At 34.9% G+C, this 20,432-nt stretch overlaps 1 protein-coding gene across 16 annotated transcripts in view; it reads right to left on the reverse strand.

Annotated features, from left to right (window-relative positions):
* Positions 1–20,432, reverse strand: part of EHBP1 (EH domain binding protein 1) — a 420,362-nt gene that overhangs the window by 38,390 nt on the left and 361,540 nt on the right. For 12 of the 16 annotated variants that reach the window (XM_032410868.1, XM_032410870.1, XM_032410869.1 and 9 more), the window contains 5 exons: positions 13,619–13,726; positions 9,769–9,893; positions 7,242–7,380; positions 6,954–7,060; positions 4,163–4,286 (listed from right to left, as the gene is read on the reverse strand). In XM_032410868.1, the coding sequence (XP_032266759.1) occupies positions 4,163–4,286; positions 6,954–7,060; positions 7,242–7,380; positions 9,769–9,893; positions 13,619–13,726 (603 nt within the window). The remainder of the gene's footprint in view (positions 1–4,162; positions 4,287–6,953; positions 7,061–7,241; positions 7,381–9,768; positions 9,894–13,618; positions 13,727–20,432) is intronic. The other 4 variants (XM_032410884.1, XM_032410883.1, XM_032410879.1 and 1 more) reach the window with 1 other exon arrangement.

The raw sequence follows: 20,432 nt of genomic DNA on the forward strand, positions 1-20,432 counted from the left end.
AAAATTTTTAGGTGGTTAATGGATAGTCTACAAAAAGTGCCATACTTACATACAAAATGTTCACTTGGAACACACACGTTTCTAACTAATAAGCCTTACTGTTCCCAAAGAAATAAATCATTTTAAACGTTAAGTGCTAGAAATTTAAAAATTCCTCCTCAGAAATTATAGAAAATTGCAGAAATTATAAAAAAATAAAGAGAGCTGATGGAAAAAAGTTCTCTAGTATTTGCATAAGGATTTTACAAGGTAGGATGGCAGAAAACACACACACATACACACACACGTGTGTTATTTAGTATTAGACTAGTTTAGGTTTACTCAATTTCAGAAAGAACCCCACGGCTGCTCTGTCTCTGCCAATGACACCCTTCCCCCAAATGGAAGTTGGGATCTCAAGCCCTTCTCATCCCTGGCATTTCATCTTCTTGCTGCAGGATCCACTACGGCTCTCTATAATATTCCTTTGCTACTTTCCTGTTAGAGCCTTCTCTTGACATGCCAGGAAAAATGCCCAGTGGTCTAGGCCATCATCCAGGCTCCACCTTCCTCCCCATCAAGACGAAAGAGTTTCAGTGTTAAAGGGGTTGATACTTAAAACCCAGAGATGCTCAAGCTGTAGCAACTGAAGACTGAGGCCTAGGACAACTATTAGCGTTATTCTAGTGATATTTTAAATTAATCGGTTTTTGTGGGTTTGTCTGGCCTGTGGATGCTAATAACAGTGCTTCTTTTGGAGGTGCCTGGCTGGCTCTGTCGGTAGAGCACATGACTCTCAATCTCAGGGTCATGAGTTCAAGCCCCACATTGGGCATGGAGCCTATTAAAAACAAACAAACAAACAAACAAAAAACAGTGCTTCTTCTGGAAAATGTAGTCTCAATTCTGCAAAATCAACTTCTAAATAAACTTTGCAACCCATTTAAAATTGAGTACATTTCCTCAAAAAGTTAGAGAGTTAACATATGACCCAGCAATTCCAATCCTAGGTATATACCCCAAAGAACTGAAAATAAGGATTCAAAGAAATGCTTGTACACAATGTTCACAGTAGCCAGAAGGTGGAAACAACCCAAATGTCCACCAATGGATGAATGAATAAACAAAATGTGGTTATATACATACAATGGAATATTATTCAACCCTAAAAAGGAAGGAAGTAGTGGCACATGCTACAATATGGATGAGCCTTGAAAACATTACGTAAAGTGAAAGAAGCTAGACACAAAAGGACAACTACTGTTTGATTTTACGTACATGAAATATCTAGAATAAAGCAAATTCCTAGAGACAGAAAGGAGATTAGAGATTTCCAGGGGATTTTAAGAGGAGAAAATTGGAAATTATTGCTTAATTAAAAGTATAGACTTCCTGTTTGGGGTGATGAAAACCTCTGGAAATGGTGGTGATTGTGTAACACTGTGAATGTACTAAATGCTAATGAACTGTACACTTTAAAATGGTTAATTTTGTGATATGTGAGTTTCAAATCAATAAAGAAATTTGTATAGTTAGTATCTAGAAGTATATAAAAATTGAAATAGCAGATAAAGTACGTTTTGTTCGGTAAAAAACATATGGTGGTGGGAAAAGAGGACTGACTCAAGAGCTAGAAAATCCAAAAACTTGAGTTCAAGCCCTAACTCAGCCATTACTACTAAGGCCTTCTTAAATGAGTCACTTCCCTAGCCGAGCCTCAGTTTCACCATAGAAGGAATATGGATGCTATCTGCTCTGCATAATTCTGAGGCTGAGATTCAGAAACTGCATAGAAAACTCTAATACATCAGGAAAAAAAGTACTAACTACTATAACAAATGGAAACTTGGAAGCATTGGAACCTCAAAAAGGAAAAAGATGAATATATGCTTTCTCTTTCTAACACCTTATCTCTTACTTCAGATGCTAATGAGGCTTTAGGCAAATCTTGAGAAACAATTATTTGGTCTGGAGGAGGAGGTTCAATACAGTCCAGAGTAATTGCTGGAGCTTACCAAGTTGAGGAACCAAGTCAAATTTAGTCTGAATCTGCAGTAGCTGACCCAGTGTAAAACAGATTCTGTCTTATGCAGTAAGGAAAATCAAGCCCCAAGGACATTCTAGAATCAATCTGTAGTCCATGACCGTCTTTCAGAATATAAATGATCAGTAGGTGGAATGGGGCCACTTCAAAGCTTCACCAGTAATATGTGGGATGGGAAGCAGAACTTGAGTCTGTTTTGGTTAGAATCTTCAATAAATCAGGCTCCAAGTATGAAAAACGGGAAGGAAACCAAATTTCCAGCTTTTTTCCTAGTGGCACAAGGCTCCTTCTACAGTAACATCTAATTTATCCAACACAATGAGGAAAGGGTATTGAAAGACTGTGTTTAAAAGAAATTAGCCTCACACTACATCAAAAACTAATGATGTAATGTATGGTGATTAACATAACATAATAAAATAAAATTTAAAAAAAAAGAAAAGAAATTAGCCTTCTCAAAATATTTAAAGGTAATAATTTAAAAATGTGTATAGAAGTTACACTACCGGGTATTTACATTTCTTTATACAGCTAACATAACTAAAATTTTCAAAATCCCTTAGAAAACAAAGGGAAAATACAAATACGAAACAATATACTGGTTTACGGGATGCTTGTTGAATCTACACAAATGTATAAGACTGAGCGTACATATAAGTTGTTAGGGCAACGATAAACATGTTTTAGGTAATCTAGTATAGTGGGAAGGATGCTGTATGAGAAGGTTCTGGTGACTTGAATTCTAGTCCAAGGTCGGCCACTTAATGATCTGTGTGACCTTGAGCTTTTCCTGTAACTCTGTCTCCTCTCTACAATAAGAAGGCAATAGTTCTCAAAAAATAAGTTGGTTTTTTTTTTTTTTAATTTTAAGCAGAACCTTTTCTTTAAATGAACTCTTCCAAGAAGACTGCTATTTCAAATAAACTCGGAGTTGCTCTGTTTGAAGTAAGGTAGGAAATCCAAACGCCTGTCTGCTTTCTGCTCTCTTATTGTCCTGGCAGCCCCAAGGTGCCTCTGAAGAAGCTTTAGGGCTCCACAGAACACAGTTTGAAACCCACTGGGCCAGATAAAGCCGAAGTCTCTTCCTGTTCTAATATGTTCTAATTTCACTAATATAGGCATTTTCAAATGTCCCATATAAATGCTTATTTTTGGAGGAGTTCTTTAATTGTAAATATATTTTTGGCAAACACAGAAGAAGTAGTTCAGGAAAGAATTCCAATCTATTATTACTAATTTACTAACCTACTTTACTATTTTACTAATCTAACTTTAACACGGCCTATAAAATTAAAGCAGTTAATTAGATTAAAGGAATGAATTTTCCACTCTTACATTTTGACATTTTTTCTTAATATAATTTACTTTTAATTTGGTATGAATAATTCGTATATATTTCTCATTTTTACCCCTTTTGTAGGAGCAGCATTTTAAACAAATACATATATTCCTTTAAAATATACACATACACTGTTTTTTTTTCCGGTAGCTAACTGTGCACTTAGATCTATACAATCACTATTGGCAATCAGCATTAAATGTCAATCTACCCTCTGGTTAGGAGCTAACTTGCTGTTCTAACCCATTTTTATAAACCTTCCTATATACCTTAATCCTTTCAAATGCAACTGTGACAAACTATTACAGACTTTTAAAAACCTGTTCTCTTGAAAAAAAAAAAAAAAACTGTGGAGCATCAGTAACCAGATAGTATTCTCAAATTTCAGTGATCTAGTCCATGGAGCCGTCCCCTATGCATAGTGCTCTGTTTCATGCAGTACATGGCTTTAGCTGGCCAAATCTTTTTTTTTTCCCAATGAATCAGTAGAACAGTGAAGATCTTACTTTTTTTTTAAGCAGTGGCATATCAATGAGGCACAGATGTGTATTCCAACTCTGCATGGATGAGCACACTGTTCAATAGTGCTGGCTCACACGGTATCAGGGCGAGTTATCACTTCCCATGAAGGCACTCTTATCACCAGGGCCCAGAGAGGTGGCTGCAAATCGCAGCCTTTTTATTTTCAAGGCAGTTCTGCTGAACATTCAGGCTTCAAAGATTCACACTTCCAAAACTCTATAAGAGTTTGTGAACGCTCAATTTGCCAAAACTGTTTACAGTGTAATTGGGCACCGTACCTGTGTCCATGAGATAGCGAAGGCGCTTCTCCACCAGCGCGGCACGGGTGTCAATTTGCTTTTGCTCATTCTCTAGTGCTGCCAATTCTCCTACAACATACTGACTGGTGTCTTTGAACCCTTTCTGTTAACGAGAACAAACAGGAAGGAAAAAAAAATCACTTGTAAGTTGCATTTTTCCTTTCTACAAACACTTAGTAAAGCACTTACCTAGAGAACCAAATACACTGTTAGTATCACCCTTAGTATGAAAAAGCAACTCCCTATGATTCAAAAAATTTTCCTATATGTTATGTATAACAAAACTTTTGTAAACAGAGAAAATCTCAGCTGTTTCATATTATAATTCAACAACCAGATTTGCCATATTTAAAAAGTTAGCCCTGAGAAAAAAAATTCTCCCTAAAGTCAGAGTTATTTAAGGATGGACAAGGATGGAAGATAATTTTCCCCTTGGTGACTGTCAAAACAAATACCAATGACACCTTTCATTCAAATGTGCAATATAAAAAAAAAAAATGGAGCTTTACTAAGGAAATGATTCTTAAAGTATCTATTCTGAAAAAAAAAAAAAAAAAAACACCCAGATTTGTTCTTACAAAAATACAAAATTAAAGAGACACATTTCTTGATTTTATAGTAAATATACTATTTAAAATACTTTTTAAAAACGATAAAAGAGAAGTTTTGAGTATCTCCAGTTTTCCCTCCAGCTGGCTCCTGTACTTGAACATGTCATTCTGTTGATGTATCACTAATTATTGTAGCTGCGAATTCTAACTTGACAGGTGGTTTCAAACCTTGCTACATAAGCTCTAATGCAACTTGTAGACTGATTTGGTTAATCTTCCATCTAACCAAATTTAGATTTCAATTTGAAATTTTACTTTTACAGTCATCCGTGTTTAAAAAATTATCCTTAGAAGTTTTATTTGAAGTAGCAGTTCTATTATAATGTACCAGTATAGTCTTAATTTTTACTTTCATATTACACATTTAAATCATTAGGGGGCAGGGTTATTATCTATGGAATAGTTACAAATGGATTAATTATAGCTCCCTTTGGAATACCAGCTTACCTTGTGACATTTCTAGAACTAAGTTTCCTATGTAGCTGAGGAATACTGAAGAAATGCTTGAGTGATTACTTTCACCACCACCACTACTAACATCAGCACTTATAACATTATGTATTCACAGAAACAAATGTGAACAATCTCTTCTATCAAATCCCTTCCCTACCTAGAAGCATATTAATCCGTAAGAAGCCATGAGGAATTATCTTTTAGTACTCCTTAAACAAGAAACAAAATTAAGAATTATGAGCATATTTTGGAATTCTCATGATCAATAAACATATCTAACCATATGTGTAATTTATGTATCTTTGGAACTAGTAAATTCACACGTGAACTCAATTTATACCAGCTTACTGTTAAATTGATTATGGTAGCTGACAAACTTAAAGGTGAAATATATTTTACAAAATCATAAAACTGACAGTTGCTCAGGATAGCATATCAAATAAATTACTGTATTTTTTTAAGATTCATAAAAATGGATATTCTCCAATCTCAATATAAAATATAACAAAAATTATAACAATATATGCCAATGGTAATTTTAAAATCTGGAATAACCTGGTGAATGCTTTTTGTATCTATCTGCCATACAGCAGAGCATTTTCAAAAAGGACCTTTTTCATTCCCATCCAAAGGGACAAAACAAACATAGTAGTCTGCAAAGACAACATGAGTAAGAAAGATATAAGAAAGCAAAAATGATAAGCAATACATAAACTTCATTGTTTCTACTGACTGGCTCAGTTAAAAATAGTAAAAAAGTTTATAACCAGATTTCTTTAGTGTGTAAGTATATAGTATACTCAAGTATTCTGCAACTTACAAATTATACCAAATATTCCATCATGATAGATCAGTGAGCTGTTCTATATACTAAAATCTGTCTTAGTACAACTTAAAAGTAAGAAGTTTTTAGGACCCTAATTTTTTATTTGTAATTCTGAGTGCACTTACAAGGATTAAAAAACCCAACAAAGACTATTTTAACAGTAAAAACAATGAAAATATTTTACACAAACTATAGATAATAAAAAAGTAGCACCACTACAGAGAGCTATGCTTCCAGACAAAAATTCAAGTTAAAACTTGCTCTTCCTGCTTCTGTCCCGCAGCTGTCCATCAAAAGCAGCTTTCTCCCTGCGGTCTATCAAATATTTCCCTCACAAATCAATTTTACACATGATCAGCCCATACCCCTACTGAGCTGAACCTCCCCGTTAATTAAGTGAAGAAATTACCATATATATTATATTAATGCAAACATCATTCAGCTAGTAATTCACGGCTGATCTGGATAATGGAAAGGTTGAACACCCATTAACCCAAGCCAACAAAATGGGTTGGCTGAGAAATTCTAGCAGGTCTCATGTGACTTTTCCCTCTAACTGCAGCTCTGCGGTATCTGCTATTGTAATAATTAAAATCCTCCCGGTAGATCAATACTGGAATCTCTTTATGGGAAGTGCCCTGATGGAAATGTCTCAAGGAAGCTGGGGCTGTGGAACTCTGAAAAATTCATTTTTTTTATCTGACAATTATCACCACACTGCAGACTAATTCAACAGTGCACCCCTCTCACTCTGCTTTGAATGCACTGGAGATTGACATCTTAAAAAACCTAACATCTCATTTTAACAAATAAAGGCACTATTTCCACATACAGTTTGGAATTATCAGCAATCATGAAACCACACAAAAAATTAATATACATTAAGCACTTCATCTTCTGATGGCTTCCTCTGAGTTTCAGTTATCGCTGCCTTCTCCTCATTTCCTTTCTTTGTATCTTCCTGTATTGATCTCTGCCTTTTCATCTCTTAAAAAAAAAAGGGGGGGGGAAGACATGTAAAATTATTATAAAGCTTGATATTTGTGTATTGAAATGTGGATTTACATTATCAGCTTTTATATATATATATAAATATATATATATTTATATATAAAGCTAAATACTATTAAATCATAAGATGGGAAAACATTTCTAAAAATGTTCCTACCTGGTCTATTGTCAACATATTGACTGAAAGACTGAAGTTGAGTTTTTCTGACTGTAGAATCCTTGCTGAACACAACAGGATTTCTAAAACGTTCTGCTGCTTTTTGTAATCGCTCAGTCCGGAGATCTTCTGTGCCATTCTAAAAGTAAAACATAGTAAGACAGTCTTGATTGTATAAACATGAAATTACATATAAGTAAAACAACTTCTACTGGTTTAAGATAATGCCAAGTCAGAAACTTTTTGAAAGAAAAAGGATTTTAAAGAGCTCTAAATAGTTCAACTACAAGTTCTGTTGCCTGTAACCAAAACTTTGGGAGACATGGTTTAGCCGGAGGATCACTCTTGATAACTTTGATTCAATTAGACACTGCAAACCTGTGTCTTCTCCCAATGATATCTATCATTTAAAAGCCATGTAGTTTCTTTCTATTCCCCCACTATTCTGCCCCCTCAGTTTGTACAGTCCCACAGACTTGTATGACAAGAAGAACTAGTTTCTAATTTTATGCCCATTGAGATAAACCACTAATGCTGGATGAAGGCTAAAAGGTAGGATTATAATACTACCCCACTGAACTGCATTTCATCAGCTATAACTTTCCAAAGCCAGATTTGTAAGTAAGCCCTTTACAGCTAAGGAAACTACAATTATCTTTTCCAGAGCTTCCTATGTTAATACTGGTAACAAATTCAAATGGTTCTATCAACAAGAAATATCCCAGAAGACTGAACTACTGTGGTGTGTGGAAGCTGCAGATACCGAGGTGCTGTGTACCAAACAAATATTTCATTTTATACCTAATCTTTTATTATTTTTATTAAGTGTTTTGAAAGTAAATAGGGAAAGGCTAAGATGCATGACTAATAGCTAAGCCTGCTGAATGCTGAAACTGGTTATCAAAAGCTACCAAGACTTTGCCCTTCCTCTGCATTGAGACAATCAGTAATGAGGGAGTCCTCCAATGGCCTATTCTCTAGCCTCAAGGAGGCCCGGGATACAGAATCCTCAAGGGAAGGTAACAGTTTATCCTTTTCCACAAACACAGAATGCCTCATTTATAAATGTGTAAACTGCATTTTATTAAAAAAAAAAAATAAAACCCCAAATCAATGCTGAAAGCTTCAAGAGAACAGATGGACTCTATATGTTCTTTATAAGCACCATTTAAAAAATCTTAACCAAAAAGATTTACACAAGGACAAGCTGTTTAAAGCACACCTTTTGATGAAATAACTTTAAAAATCACCACATAAGAACTTTTTTTAGAAAGCAAAACCAATTTCATCTATTTAGACAATTAAAACTTAAGAATAAAAATACCTCTGTTTTATTTTTGAACTTACATAATATCTTTATCATTGGGATCATGCTTATAGTACACTAGCTATTCAGCTAGGACAGAAACAATTTTGGCTATTATTTATTTGCTTGTTTGTTTAAGAAAAGTGTGTATTCTTACTGTTATCATTATAATAATTGCCCAATAGTTTAAAACTCAAGTCTTTACCAAAATAAACAAACAGGGCTAAATTTTTTGAGGCCTGGCAATGTGCTAAAATATCAGTGCGATTAGCCAGCAAATCCCATCTTAAGAAACGTTTTTATGACTAGGGACTTCTGCCACTTTACAAATGTATTCCTCTAAACCCACTAATTCAGTTAGCCTTTTCAATCCATTGTATTATTCTTAGGCCAGCGTCATTCTGCATTAAATCCACCGCAGAAAGCTAAATTGAACGCAAAAAATCAGACCTGATCCAGGCTTCCTTTTGTTCAAAGACAGAGACCAGAAGTCCTCTGGTGATGCCACACACTTTCATCACCAATTTATAGAAACCAACAGTATAAGGGAAAAGCAATGAAAGTCATTGTTTTGGGACTTCAAAGCATCTCTGTGTCAGAGGAAGGAGATCCTTTCAGTCAGCAGGGCAGTTCCCATCATCCGCAGGTGGGTGAAAAGTTATACAGGACTAGAAGTGCCCTAAAGCTACAGAAATATTAATGATGCCATGTGAGAAAAGGGGGATGGATGGCTTCGTGGGGATAATATAAATAGTGTAAATCAAAATAATCTCATGTGGCATTTGGGCTAAAATCTTACCCAAGTTAAGATTCATACTGGCACAAAACACACGCAAGTATCTCTATATACAGTCACATACCATCTTCGGTTATTAACATTAATTCTAGTTCACCTAAACAGGTCAAAGGTTGAGGATGATAGGAAAAAATGCTGGCATTCTCTTAGCAATATTCTTCCTAGTAAAATATGAATACATATAGAAGTCAAGAATAGTTTCTACTTTCACCAACACATCAATTTAAAGTAGTAGTTTCTCTGGAAAACAGCGTATGAATACTGATTACCATACTGCTACTTAATTGATTAGCTATTCATTAAAAAATTTTGTAGCTTAATCTTAATGTGAAGAATCTGTAAAATTGATTTTAGGATTATAAAGTGCCAGTGGAAGCTAGAATACACAGATACAGAGTCAAATATTTTAAACAAGTAAGGTTTACCTTAATGTCTTGCTCTGAGCTCTCAGTTATAGCTTTCTGTGCAGCACTGGAGAGTGAATTTGCCACCTGTGGCTGAGCTTCTAGGAGCTTCTTTAGCTTCAAGTCCACCAACTTAGTGTTTTGTTCTGTTAAACACACAAACACTATGAATGACTGAGATGCATTAAGATGTGCAGGCTATCAGTTTAGGGGACATCATAAAAATATTACTGTTATTTTAAAGAAAGACATTAGGCTTGTGAAATAACATATCAGACCTGACAAATGCAGAACTCTTCAAATATATGTAAACTGTAATACATACTATATAACTATAGTATAACTGAGTAGTCTTTAGGTATGTTAACTATATTCCCCCTTTTTTTTTTGAAGAACACTTTTTAAAAAAATTTTATTTTTTATTTTTTAGAGAGAAAGAGAGAACGAGCACACGTGCACACATGTTGGGAGGGAGGGGCAGAGACAGAGAGGGAGAGAATCTCAAGCAGACTCCCTCCTGAGCCCAGAGCCTGATGAGGGGCTCGATCTCACAACCTTGAGATCATGACCTGGGCCGAAATCAAGAGTCAGACGCTTAACCGACTGAGCCACCCAGGCGCCCCTATATTTTTTTTAATTGAGATACAGTTGCTATATAACATTGTGTAAGTTTAATGTGAACAATGTACTGACTTGATACATTTATATAATGTAATATAATTACCACCATAGCATTAGTTATCATCTCTATCACATCATAAAATTATCATTTCTTTTTTTGTGGTGGGAAAAATTAAGATCTAGTCTCTTAGCATATTCTTTGTGTATATATATATATATATATATATATATACACACACACACACACACACACACACACACATACACATATATATGTATATTTTCCCCCAAATCAGTCCCCTTAAAGAATATAGTCAATATAACTTAAGTCCATTCAGTTACACTATATAGTTAATAGTGGCTATGCTTACCTGAAAACCTAAGCCTATATTAGATGTACACATTTATATAAGTAACTGCATAGGTTATACATAATAAAACAAGCTATCTACAAAGTAGATATTTAAAAGAGGCAATACATTTTACTCTTAAGTTATATTATTTGTTTCAATTCTTCTAGTATATTAAATTTACACACATAATACCATATTAAAACAAGTCCTTAACATGATCTCAGTCATGTATACATTGCTAGAATCCAATGTTTAAGCATGTACATATATGCCCAGCATTGAAACAGCACATAAGTTTAAAAAATACCTTAGAATTAGAAGGCAGAAATACAGTAATCACATTTTGGAATGTGGATAGACATTAAAAATAAATAAAATATAGCTATAATTTTTAAAATAAATCATTTTAAATTCTTTTTAGCAGGTACATTAATCTTTAATAATAAAATAATTCAGAAAACAATTCCATTTAAACAAATTCACTCAAAGCAACTCTTTAATAAAATGGTTGTAAAAGACATGCCAACCATTTGGTGAATGATATTTTTCATAAAGATTAATAAGTTTTCTAATTATAAGACTCTTAATAAATGCTATTATCATTACTTTCATGCAAATTGGTCAGTTTATATTGCCAGGCTTCTCTTTTAAGCAATATCTGATGAACTATGGTCAAATCAAGATAAAGATTAAACAATTTATTATTAAAACATTATGACTTTTATATACATATTAAAAAAAGAATTTTGGGGAAAATAAAGAAAGGCTAAAAATCATAATACATGCTACGTGCTTCCAGATTCCAGTTTGCATTCCTATTTCTTATTGCCATGAAATAAACTATAGTCTGGATAGCAAAGTCTGTCCTATGCACATGCTGAGACTTATTGGCATGCTTGAGAGTTGTAAACAATATATTAGTTAACTCCAAAAATAGGAAGACTGAGATGTGTTTTCTTGTTTGGCATACATAAAGTAGGAGAGTTTTTAAAAAGTACAAGAGTCAAGCCTGTTAGCCCTAACATATTTTTTTTTTAATGTGAATGGAAGTATTGTGAGTGTCTCTTCCATTTTTTAAAAAGTTTGTTTTATTTATTTATTGTTAATTCATCTTTACATCCAACGTGGGGCTCAAACTCATGACCCAGAGATTAAGAGTCCCATGCCTTACCAACTGAGCCAGCCAGATGCCCCTAGCCCTAATATTAACCAACCTTTAAAGTATTCCACTAAGTTGCTACAACTAAAACCAGAAAACTCCCCTCACCTTATCTAAGAAATGTTAATTTTTTCTGTCTTCGTAATCTACTGCAAAATCAGAAAATATGTATCACTTATTGACAATGATTTTATACTTCCATAAATTGAATCTTAAGGCCTTAATTCTGTACCTATGGATGCTCTCAGCAGGGAAGGGGTGTACTGGTTTCTGATAAAACCTTTAGTGGTGGTTGTGGTGAGGGGGTGGATAAGCAACAACAAAAAACTTACTCAAAAAGAAAAAAATCAAACTTACCAAGTTCTACTATATATTTTTTTTTTTTAAAGATTTTATTTATTTATTTGACAGAAAGAGAGACAGCGAGAGAGGGAACACAAGCAGGGGGAGTGGGAGAGGGAGAAGCAGGCTTCCTGCGGAGCAGGGAGCCCGATGCGGGGCTCGATCCCAGGATCCTGGGATCATGACCTGAGCCGAAGGCAGATGCTTAACGACTGAGCCACCCAGGCGCCCCAAGTTCCACTATATTTTAAATAGAAAGAAGTAAAAGGTAGTCCCAATTTTGGGTAAAACATTTAAAAATTTTCCTCAAATATCAGTATTCTCCTGGATTCGCACAATTATAAATATGCTGACTTCTACTTAGTAAAAGTATAGTTTAATACTAGACCATGAAGGAGCTACTGAGAAAGGGCATGGGTCTTCTTGGGTGCTCCTTATAGTCAGGAAGACACCGGTTGATTGTTTCTTGGAGAAATAACAGCATGATTTCAAACAGAGGAAGAAGAAACAAAGCAGGTTAGCACTGAAGGGGCATGCCAGGGTTGGGAAGAAGAATACCTGTTCTCACTCCCTTTAGCTTTTTACAGGAAAAGATAAATATTAGGGACTTCATGTCCTCACCTTTAAGTCTAGAGAGATCACCAAACACTTTTTATTGCTATAAGAATTTAATTCAAAAAGCATTTATGGAACCTCTTAGGTATACAAAGCTTTGGATTGCTATCTGATGCTGACTTCTAAAGGCAATGCATCTAGAACACTCATCTATTAAACCATGAGTAAGTATCTTTATATTTTAAACAATAGCTTAGTGATTATTGGTATAATATTTACTGACATAAGATATGAGATTAATTTAATAGCAGTCTATATAAGCAGTTTTCAAAGTGTCTTATTGTAATTAGTTATTGAGTAGTGTAAACTAATTTATTAGTATTATTTAAATATTTAAAGTAACCACAAAATTTGCAAAATAATATTACAACTAAGACTATCAATTCTAAACCAAGTCAGAAAATTTGATCCATGGTTGATGTTTACATTTGAAGTATCCCATAGGTACTACATCTATACCTTACAAGAATACATCAAAATATTTAGGCCGAGATGCGAAACCAATTTTTGAATGCTTATAAATTGTCTCATATAAAATATAAAAGTAAACTTTAGTATGCAAAGTACAATTTATTATTCCAATTTTACTGCTAATTTTAACATTAAATCTAAAATAAAATAACATAAAATTGATGGAAAGTGGATTTAGCTAAATGATTTGTGATGTCATAAGCTATAATAAAACTACAAAAAGAATTTATTATCATTATTGATGAGATAATAAAAATATAAATGATAAAGATTGCCATGCAGCAGGATGTAAAATATAATTTGAAATTACCGGGAGTATCAAGGTCACTTTCTAAGTTAGTAAGTTCATCTCCACCTCCTACAACAAAGACTTCAGGAATCTCCTCGTTAGTATCTATCTCAATATTATCATTTTCATCTGTAGGAACATGTAGCAATAATGTTAGTATATTATTTCTATTTTACATCATTTATCCAAAACACTAAAGTAGAAAACCCAGTACTCTAATGACAGTTGTTCAAATATGGTCTGACACAGATCAGCAAGAAATCAGTTTTAAGTCACTTTTCACTACTGGATTAACATTTATATTTTACATTCACATGTCAAAGATGAATTGTCACATCAAAGCAGATACAAAGGTTTTGACAATTTGCCACACGCGGTCTCTGAGTCACTGAGCTCATCAAGTCCCTATATCTCAAGTTGTAATGTGTAAGTAATCTCCAGTAACAGCATACAAAAATAAAGTTGATTTGGTAATAAAGTCATTAAATAATATTTCTAACTTTCACATTTTTAGCATTTATTAGATATAAATGTATAAAGAAACAAATCATTCTTCATAAACTTGTAGCTATATTTAAATCATTTGCATGAAGACTTGAATGCTTTTCTACTATTAATGAATATTACCGTAAAAGCATTATGGATAAATTAAGAGACAAGATCGAGACTGGAATAGACAGTACCTTATGCAAAAGAAAGTTCAGAAACAATTAGAACAGTACATCTTGGAAGACTGAAACCTGGGAAAAACTGTTACTATTCAAAACTAAATACATGGAAATGAGGAAGTCTTACACTATTTTTTATACACTTAGTAAAATGTTTTAGGTCACAATTAATTAATGGAGGTTTTTTTTACATTAAAGTTTTCTATTTTATACTTTTTTCCTTTCTAAATCCAAATGATAAAACTGGTTAAGTAGTTTTGAATTTTATGTGTTTGAAAAAGCATACCAATAATTGGATTTGCAAGTTAGAGGATTAGCTTTAAATTCTGTTATTGACAGGCAGTGTACCTTTTAGAGAAATACCTGTCTAGCCCTGAAAGTCAAAGAATATCCTTACTATTCTACAACTAATATTTTATTGGACAACTTTTATTAATAATGAGGTATTCTAACATTATTACAATTGAAAAATTCTAAAATTCCATAGTTTTGGCTTAATCCTTCAATATCTGTCCTTTTCCCTGCATACCTTTGTGTGTTTGATTTGGGGCCTCCCCAAGTAAATACTTACTGTGATCATTAATATTAATAATAATAGTTCACATTTATTGAAGATGTTCCAGGTACTATGTAAGCCATTTAGAAGAACACCACAAAGAAAAAAAAACATTAAGAAATGACCCTGGGAAAAAACACATCTAAATGCCTTCAAAATGCTAAGGCATTATACTTGGCTACATTATTTAAGTACAATCAGTTGAGAGATGTTTTCTTTCTTTTTTTTTTTTAAAGATTTCATGTATTTATTTGAGAGAGGGAGAGCACAAGCAGGGAGAGCGGCAGGCAGAGGGAGAGGGAGAAGCAGACTCCCTGCTGAGCAAGGAGCCGGACGTGGAGCTTGATCCCAGGATCCTGAGGACCCGTGACCTGAGCCGAAAGCAGACACTTAACCGACTGAGCCACCCAGGCACCCCTGAGAGATATTTTCTAATCAGCTGTGCTTAGCACAACTAATTTCATAAATGTTAGCATCTTCATTATCCTAAAAAATTCTCTAAATAATTTTGCAGTAAACATAAATGAATGAATAAGGATTTCCTGAGTGCTAAATAAGTGTTTAGAACACTTCCCTGTATTACTCTGCCAGAGATAGTTTACTATCAGTTTTTAGAGTGCAGTACTTTGTTGCTGTCAACCAGCCTCTATTGATTATTACTGACCTGATAATTAACATAGAGTGAAAGCATAAAATTCAACATTCATTCTGCACACTGTATCTACAATTTACAAAACACTGCTAGATGTTGAGATACCAAATCGTGTAAGACACTTATTCCACCTTAAAGGTATATATTCAAGTGACTACAAAACCATGTAGGACAGATAAGTGTTTGGGGGTAAAAGGAAGTTACAGAGCAGATGCAAAAGATGAAAAGATTACTCTTTGCCAACAGTACCAGGAATTGTTCTTTGGAAGCATTAACCTTCAAAGCATACTTAAAGGGAAATAACGGGAGGTAAGTCTTGGAAGGCAAAACTGCAGAGAGCCCTGAAGGGCAGAATGGGAAGTTTAAATTCTACTTAATAGGAATGGAGAGATACTGGTGCTCTAACATGATCAGCACTGTGTTCTTTAAGAGTAGTCTATATAAGCAACTTTCTATCTAAGTGTTTTATTGTAATGAGTTGTGAAATATGTATAAAATAATTAGTAGTAATATATGCACTGAAGTTTATGACTTTTATAAATTACAGTGGCTTCAATATTATCCCTAAAATATCACTCTTGCTTACATTCTGATATGCCTTCTTATGTGAAAGAAAAAGTGGTCTAGGGATTGCCCACAGGAGTGTACTATGCATGTGACATCATCCTTCATGTGCGTGAGACTGCTGACCTAGATGTCAGACTGGAGAACTGAAAGGCTGCAGGCAGGAAATCAAGGTTGAGACTGTGATATTAACCTCCAGGCAAGCAGTACAGAGAGCCTAACCTAGTATTTAAGAATTGGGAGTGGGTATGATGTAATCTGAAAACCTACTGGCTGGATAGTGAGTGGCTGGGGAAGGACAGTGAGGAGGAGAAGGGTGAAGCAGACGTCAAAATTGACCCTCCTGTCTGAGTGACTAGAAGGATGGCATTGCTATGAAAAGAAACAGCTAAGTCTGGAAATGTGGTCAGATATGGGTACTTTCAGGTTCTGGAGATATGTAGAAAATTGTACTTCCTTTCATTATTCACATATACAGTGCTGGGTTCCTGTGTGATGTTATGTTTTGTTTTTTTTTTTAAGATTTTATTTATTTGCGAGAGAGAGAATGAGAGACAGAGAGCATGAGAGGGAGGAGGGTCAGAGGGAGAAGCAGACTCCCTGCCGAGCAGGGAGCCCGATGTGGGACTTGATCCCGGGACTCCAGGATCATGACCTGAGCCGAAGGCAGTCGCTTAACCAACTGAGCCACCCAGGCGCCCCCTGTGTGATGTTAAATGGGTGCCGTTCATTTTATTTCCAGTGAAATGAACTCTATTTATATTACCACTCACCAGCAATGCTGAGTGGGTTAACTCAGTATTTATATATGTATTGCTAACCTTAGATAAAAGGATTACTACTGGGGAGGGCAAGAGTAAAAATTGATCTCCTATACAGCTCAAGTCTTCTTAAGAATGGATTTCTACTTTCTTTCCATTCACTGACTTCAGTTTTTAGGACAAACCCTTGAATTCTTTTCAACATTAATGTTACACATTTCTTAACACCTGTGGAAATGGTCTAAATGCATCCTAGCAGAACTAAAGTGCATGTGTGTCTGTGTGAGATATCACATATTGTGTTTATGACATCTATCTATTTATCTATCTAATCTATCTTTATGGCTAACAACTGAAAACTTAGTAGGTGAGCATGGCAGAAACTAAACTAGAGACCCAACAGAAGTTGGTTTACAAATATGGCACATATAATGTATGCAAGAAAAGGTAAAAGGAGATTGGATATGCATTGGAATGAGACAGCACATTCCAGCTGACACTGAGCAGCACTACAAGCAAAATGGGAATCCTAATGGTATGATTAATAGCACAGCAGTAAGGCCAGTCTTACAACACTTATCATTTATAAATAAGTTGAATGAAAAAAAAGGGTATCTGGTGACAGTAAAAAAAGCACTTTTACAAAAAGAAACTGAGGTGATCATAAAAATATATTCAGAAAAAAATTCAGAAAATATATTCAGAAAAAATTTTCTCACTTGTATCATGATTTTTTAATTCTCATTGAAGGTCCCTATAAAATTAATGACTTTTAAAGTTATTCTATAGAAATCAAACATGAGACAGAAAACAAAATACAAATATAATTATTAACAGAAGCTGAAAATAAAAATTACTGAAGGCCTATAAGATCTCATTTTGGTTCAACAAATTTAGATAAGCCTATTGCCATAACTGAAATAAAGACAACACAGGAATACAAACATTCTCATGGATGAAATTAAAAAAACATTTCCTTTATACACTTGAAATGTAAAAACAAAGAACACTACTTTATCTAAGTCAAAGAGTGGCAACAATGTCCAATGAAATGTTAAACGACCCTAACCTAACTCAAACCAAAGTGATAAGCTACAGAATAAATATATATAATAAATAAAATACATATCATATTTAATATACCATATAATATATAGTAAATATATGATATAATGTTAAAACAGGATAGATACCTCTTTCCAAGTATCCATGGACCATTAACAAAAGTTTACCATTTATTCGGTCAAAATAAAAGCTTATTAATTCCCAAAGCAGAAATTCAGGCCATATTCTCAGACCACAACATCATACAACTAACAATGAAAATACTAAACCTTGTCCCCAAACACTTGTACCTTGCCCAGTAAAGATCAGTACAATAAAATGAACCCATTAGCTTGCTACACAGAACCAGGATTTTTTCTTTTCTTTTAAGATTTTATTTATTTATTTGAAAGAGAAAGAGAGCATGAGCAGGGGGAGGGGCAGAGGGAGAGGAGAAGCAGGCTCCCCATTAAGCCAGGAGCCCGATGTGGGGCTTGATCCCAGGACCCTGAGATCATGACCCGAGCAAAGTCAGAAGCTTAACCAACTGAGCCACCCAGGCACCCCAACATAGAACCAGGATTTTAAAATGAAGTTATTATAGGTCTATAACTACCAAATGATGCAGAAATTGAAAAACATGATATATACTACAATATCTCCTGATTCTCTCATAAGCCCTAACATTATGTCAAAAGGAGGACAAGTAAAAGCTAGCCTATAGCTCCTTGGACAGATATGATTCTGTTATTTCACAAGAATTACGCAATTTCTGGTTGCAATAGGATACAAGTGGGTTGCTTGAATATGGCTATATACAGGACCTAAAATACTTTGTGTATATTTTCTGTGGACACCATGAAGCTGAACATACCTCACCTCAAATTTACTACGTTTCCTTTCCTCACTGAGACAGGTTGCTGCTTGAGAACAGAAAAAAGCAAGCTTTTCAAGTAGGTTCAGGCAATGAGTCTGAGTAATGATCATGTTCAACACATTCCCCAGGCTGTGCTTCCTTGTTATTATTTCAGCTCTTGATACCCCCTCCTTTGTCCCTCTGGAACACTGCTTCCAAAATCTTCCTAACCTCATCCTCCATCTAGGCTGGTCCCTATTTATTTCTCTCTCCTCCTTTTACATTATTTCTTATTCAGACCAGATGATTCCCACTAGACAATGGAAGAGTAGATACTAATTTGTTAATTTTTCCCCCTGACTTATCAACCTCATAAGGTCATTTTCCCTTAGGAATTAGACTCTTGTAAACCCAAGTGAATTTCTAATTTGCTATGCAAGGATCAGCAAACTAGCATGGGGGAAAAATCTAGCCTGCCACAGTTTGGGGGTAAATAACTAGCAGGCCCATTCATTTATATAATGTTCAAGGCTACTTTCAGGCTACACGGCCAGTAGTGAGTAGTTTAAACAGAGACCATAGGCCTTCAAAGCCTAAAATATCTACTTCAGCTATTTTCAGGAAGTTTGCTAAATCCTGGCCTAGCACAGTGACTATCACGGCTCATTAGATAAATGCATACGTATAATGGTTGAATGTCAGGCAGGAATTTTATCCTTTCACTTGTCCTAAAGGTCTCTTCCCCTTCTCCCAACCTCAACAGCTTCAGCTTAGACCTTGAGGCCAGAGAAGACCTAGTCTGATCCATATACCTTTACTCAGGTCAGGGAACAGGCTTCCTCCATTTGTTGTAGGTCAACCTTAGCTCTGATTAAGAGCCTATCATCTGATATGGGGCTGCTTTCAATATCGAAAATATAGTGTGTCCCATTGGCGAAATGGACCCTGGTCACATTGATCTTCTTAGGGAACAGAGTCTAGACTCTTTAGGTTTTCATAAGTTATCTATTGAACCCCATCCCATCTTCATTTCACCTGGCTTTCCCTGTTCTAATCTATACTTCTTTGCCAGCTTGCAAATCCAATCCTCATTTGTTTTTATTTACTTTGTTGACTACGGAATGATGCCAAAATCAGGTCTTCACATTCCCTAGTTACCAAGTAGGGAAAATACCCATTCTTTGGGTTGTCACATTGATGAAGTCCCTCTACCTAGTCTAGTCCTGGCTTAGTCTCAACTGGGGTTGGACTATAGTGGTAAGATCAATTATACAGATGACCCTTCCTATCTATGAATTTTCATAGATGAAGAAAAGCTTGGCTTTGATTATTAGAAAGCAAATATCTGATTGATGGAGGCACAAGGTTTATCCATAAAAATAAAGTAGATAAAAAATATATAAAAATAGATATAAGAAAGAAAAGATGAAGATCGGTGTGCTTGAGTCTTTCAAAGAGTAGGTCAAGTGCCACCTTAGACTAGGAGGAGAAAGAAAAAAATGAGAAGGTATAAAGCAAGAGGCAGTTGGAAGAGCTCATCAAAAGAAGAACAGATCAGGAGGGAGCACATGGACAAGAGAGTTAGCAGTGAAAGACCAGTCAGCACCAGGGCTGGAGAAGCCTTTAGAGTGAGCTCCACTCATGGTCTATGATAAAGCCTTTGTTGTCATCCAGTGACATCTGCCTGAACTCTGAGACTTCATTTTAACATTAACCAAACTACCTAAAAACAGC

Source organism: Phoca vitulina, unplaced genomic scaffold (genome assembly GCF_004348235.1).
Source record: "Phoca vitulina isolate PV1807 unplaced genomic scaffold, GSC_HSeal_1.0 scaffold12, whole genome shotgun sequence".
Lineage (NCBI taxonomy): Eukaryota > Metazoa > Chordata > Mammalia > Carnivora > Phocidae > Phoca > Phoca vitulina.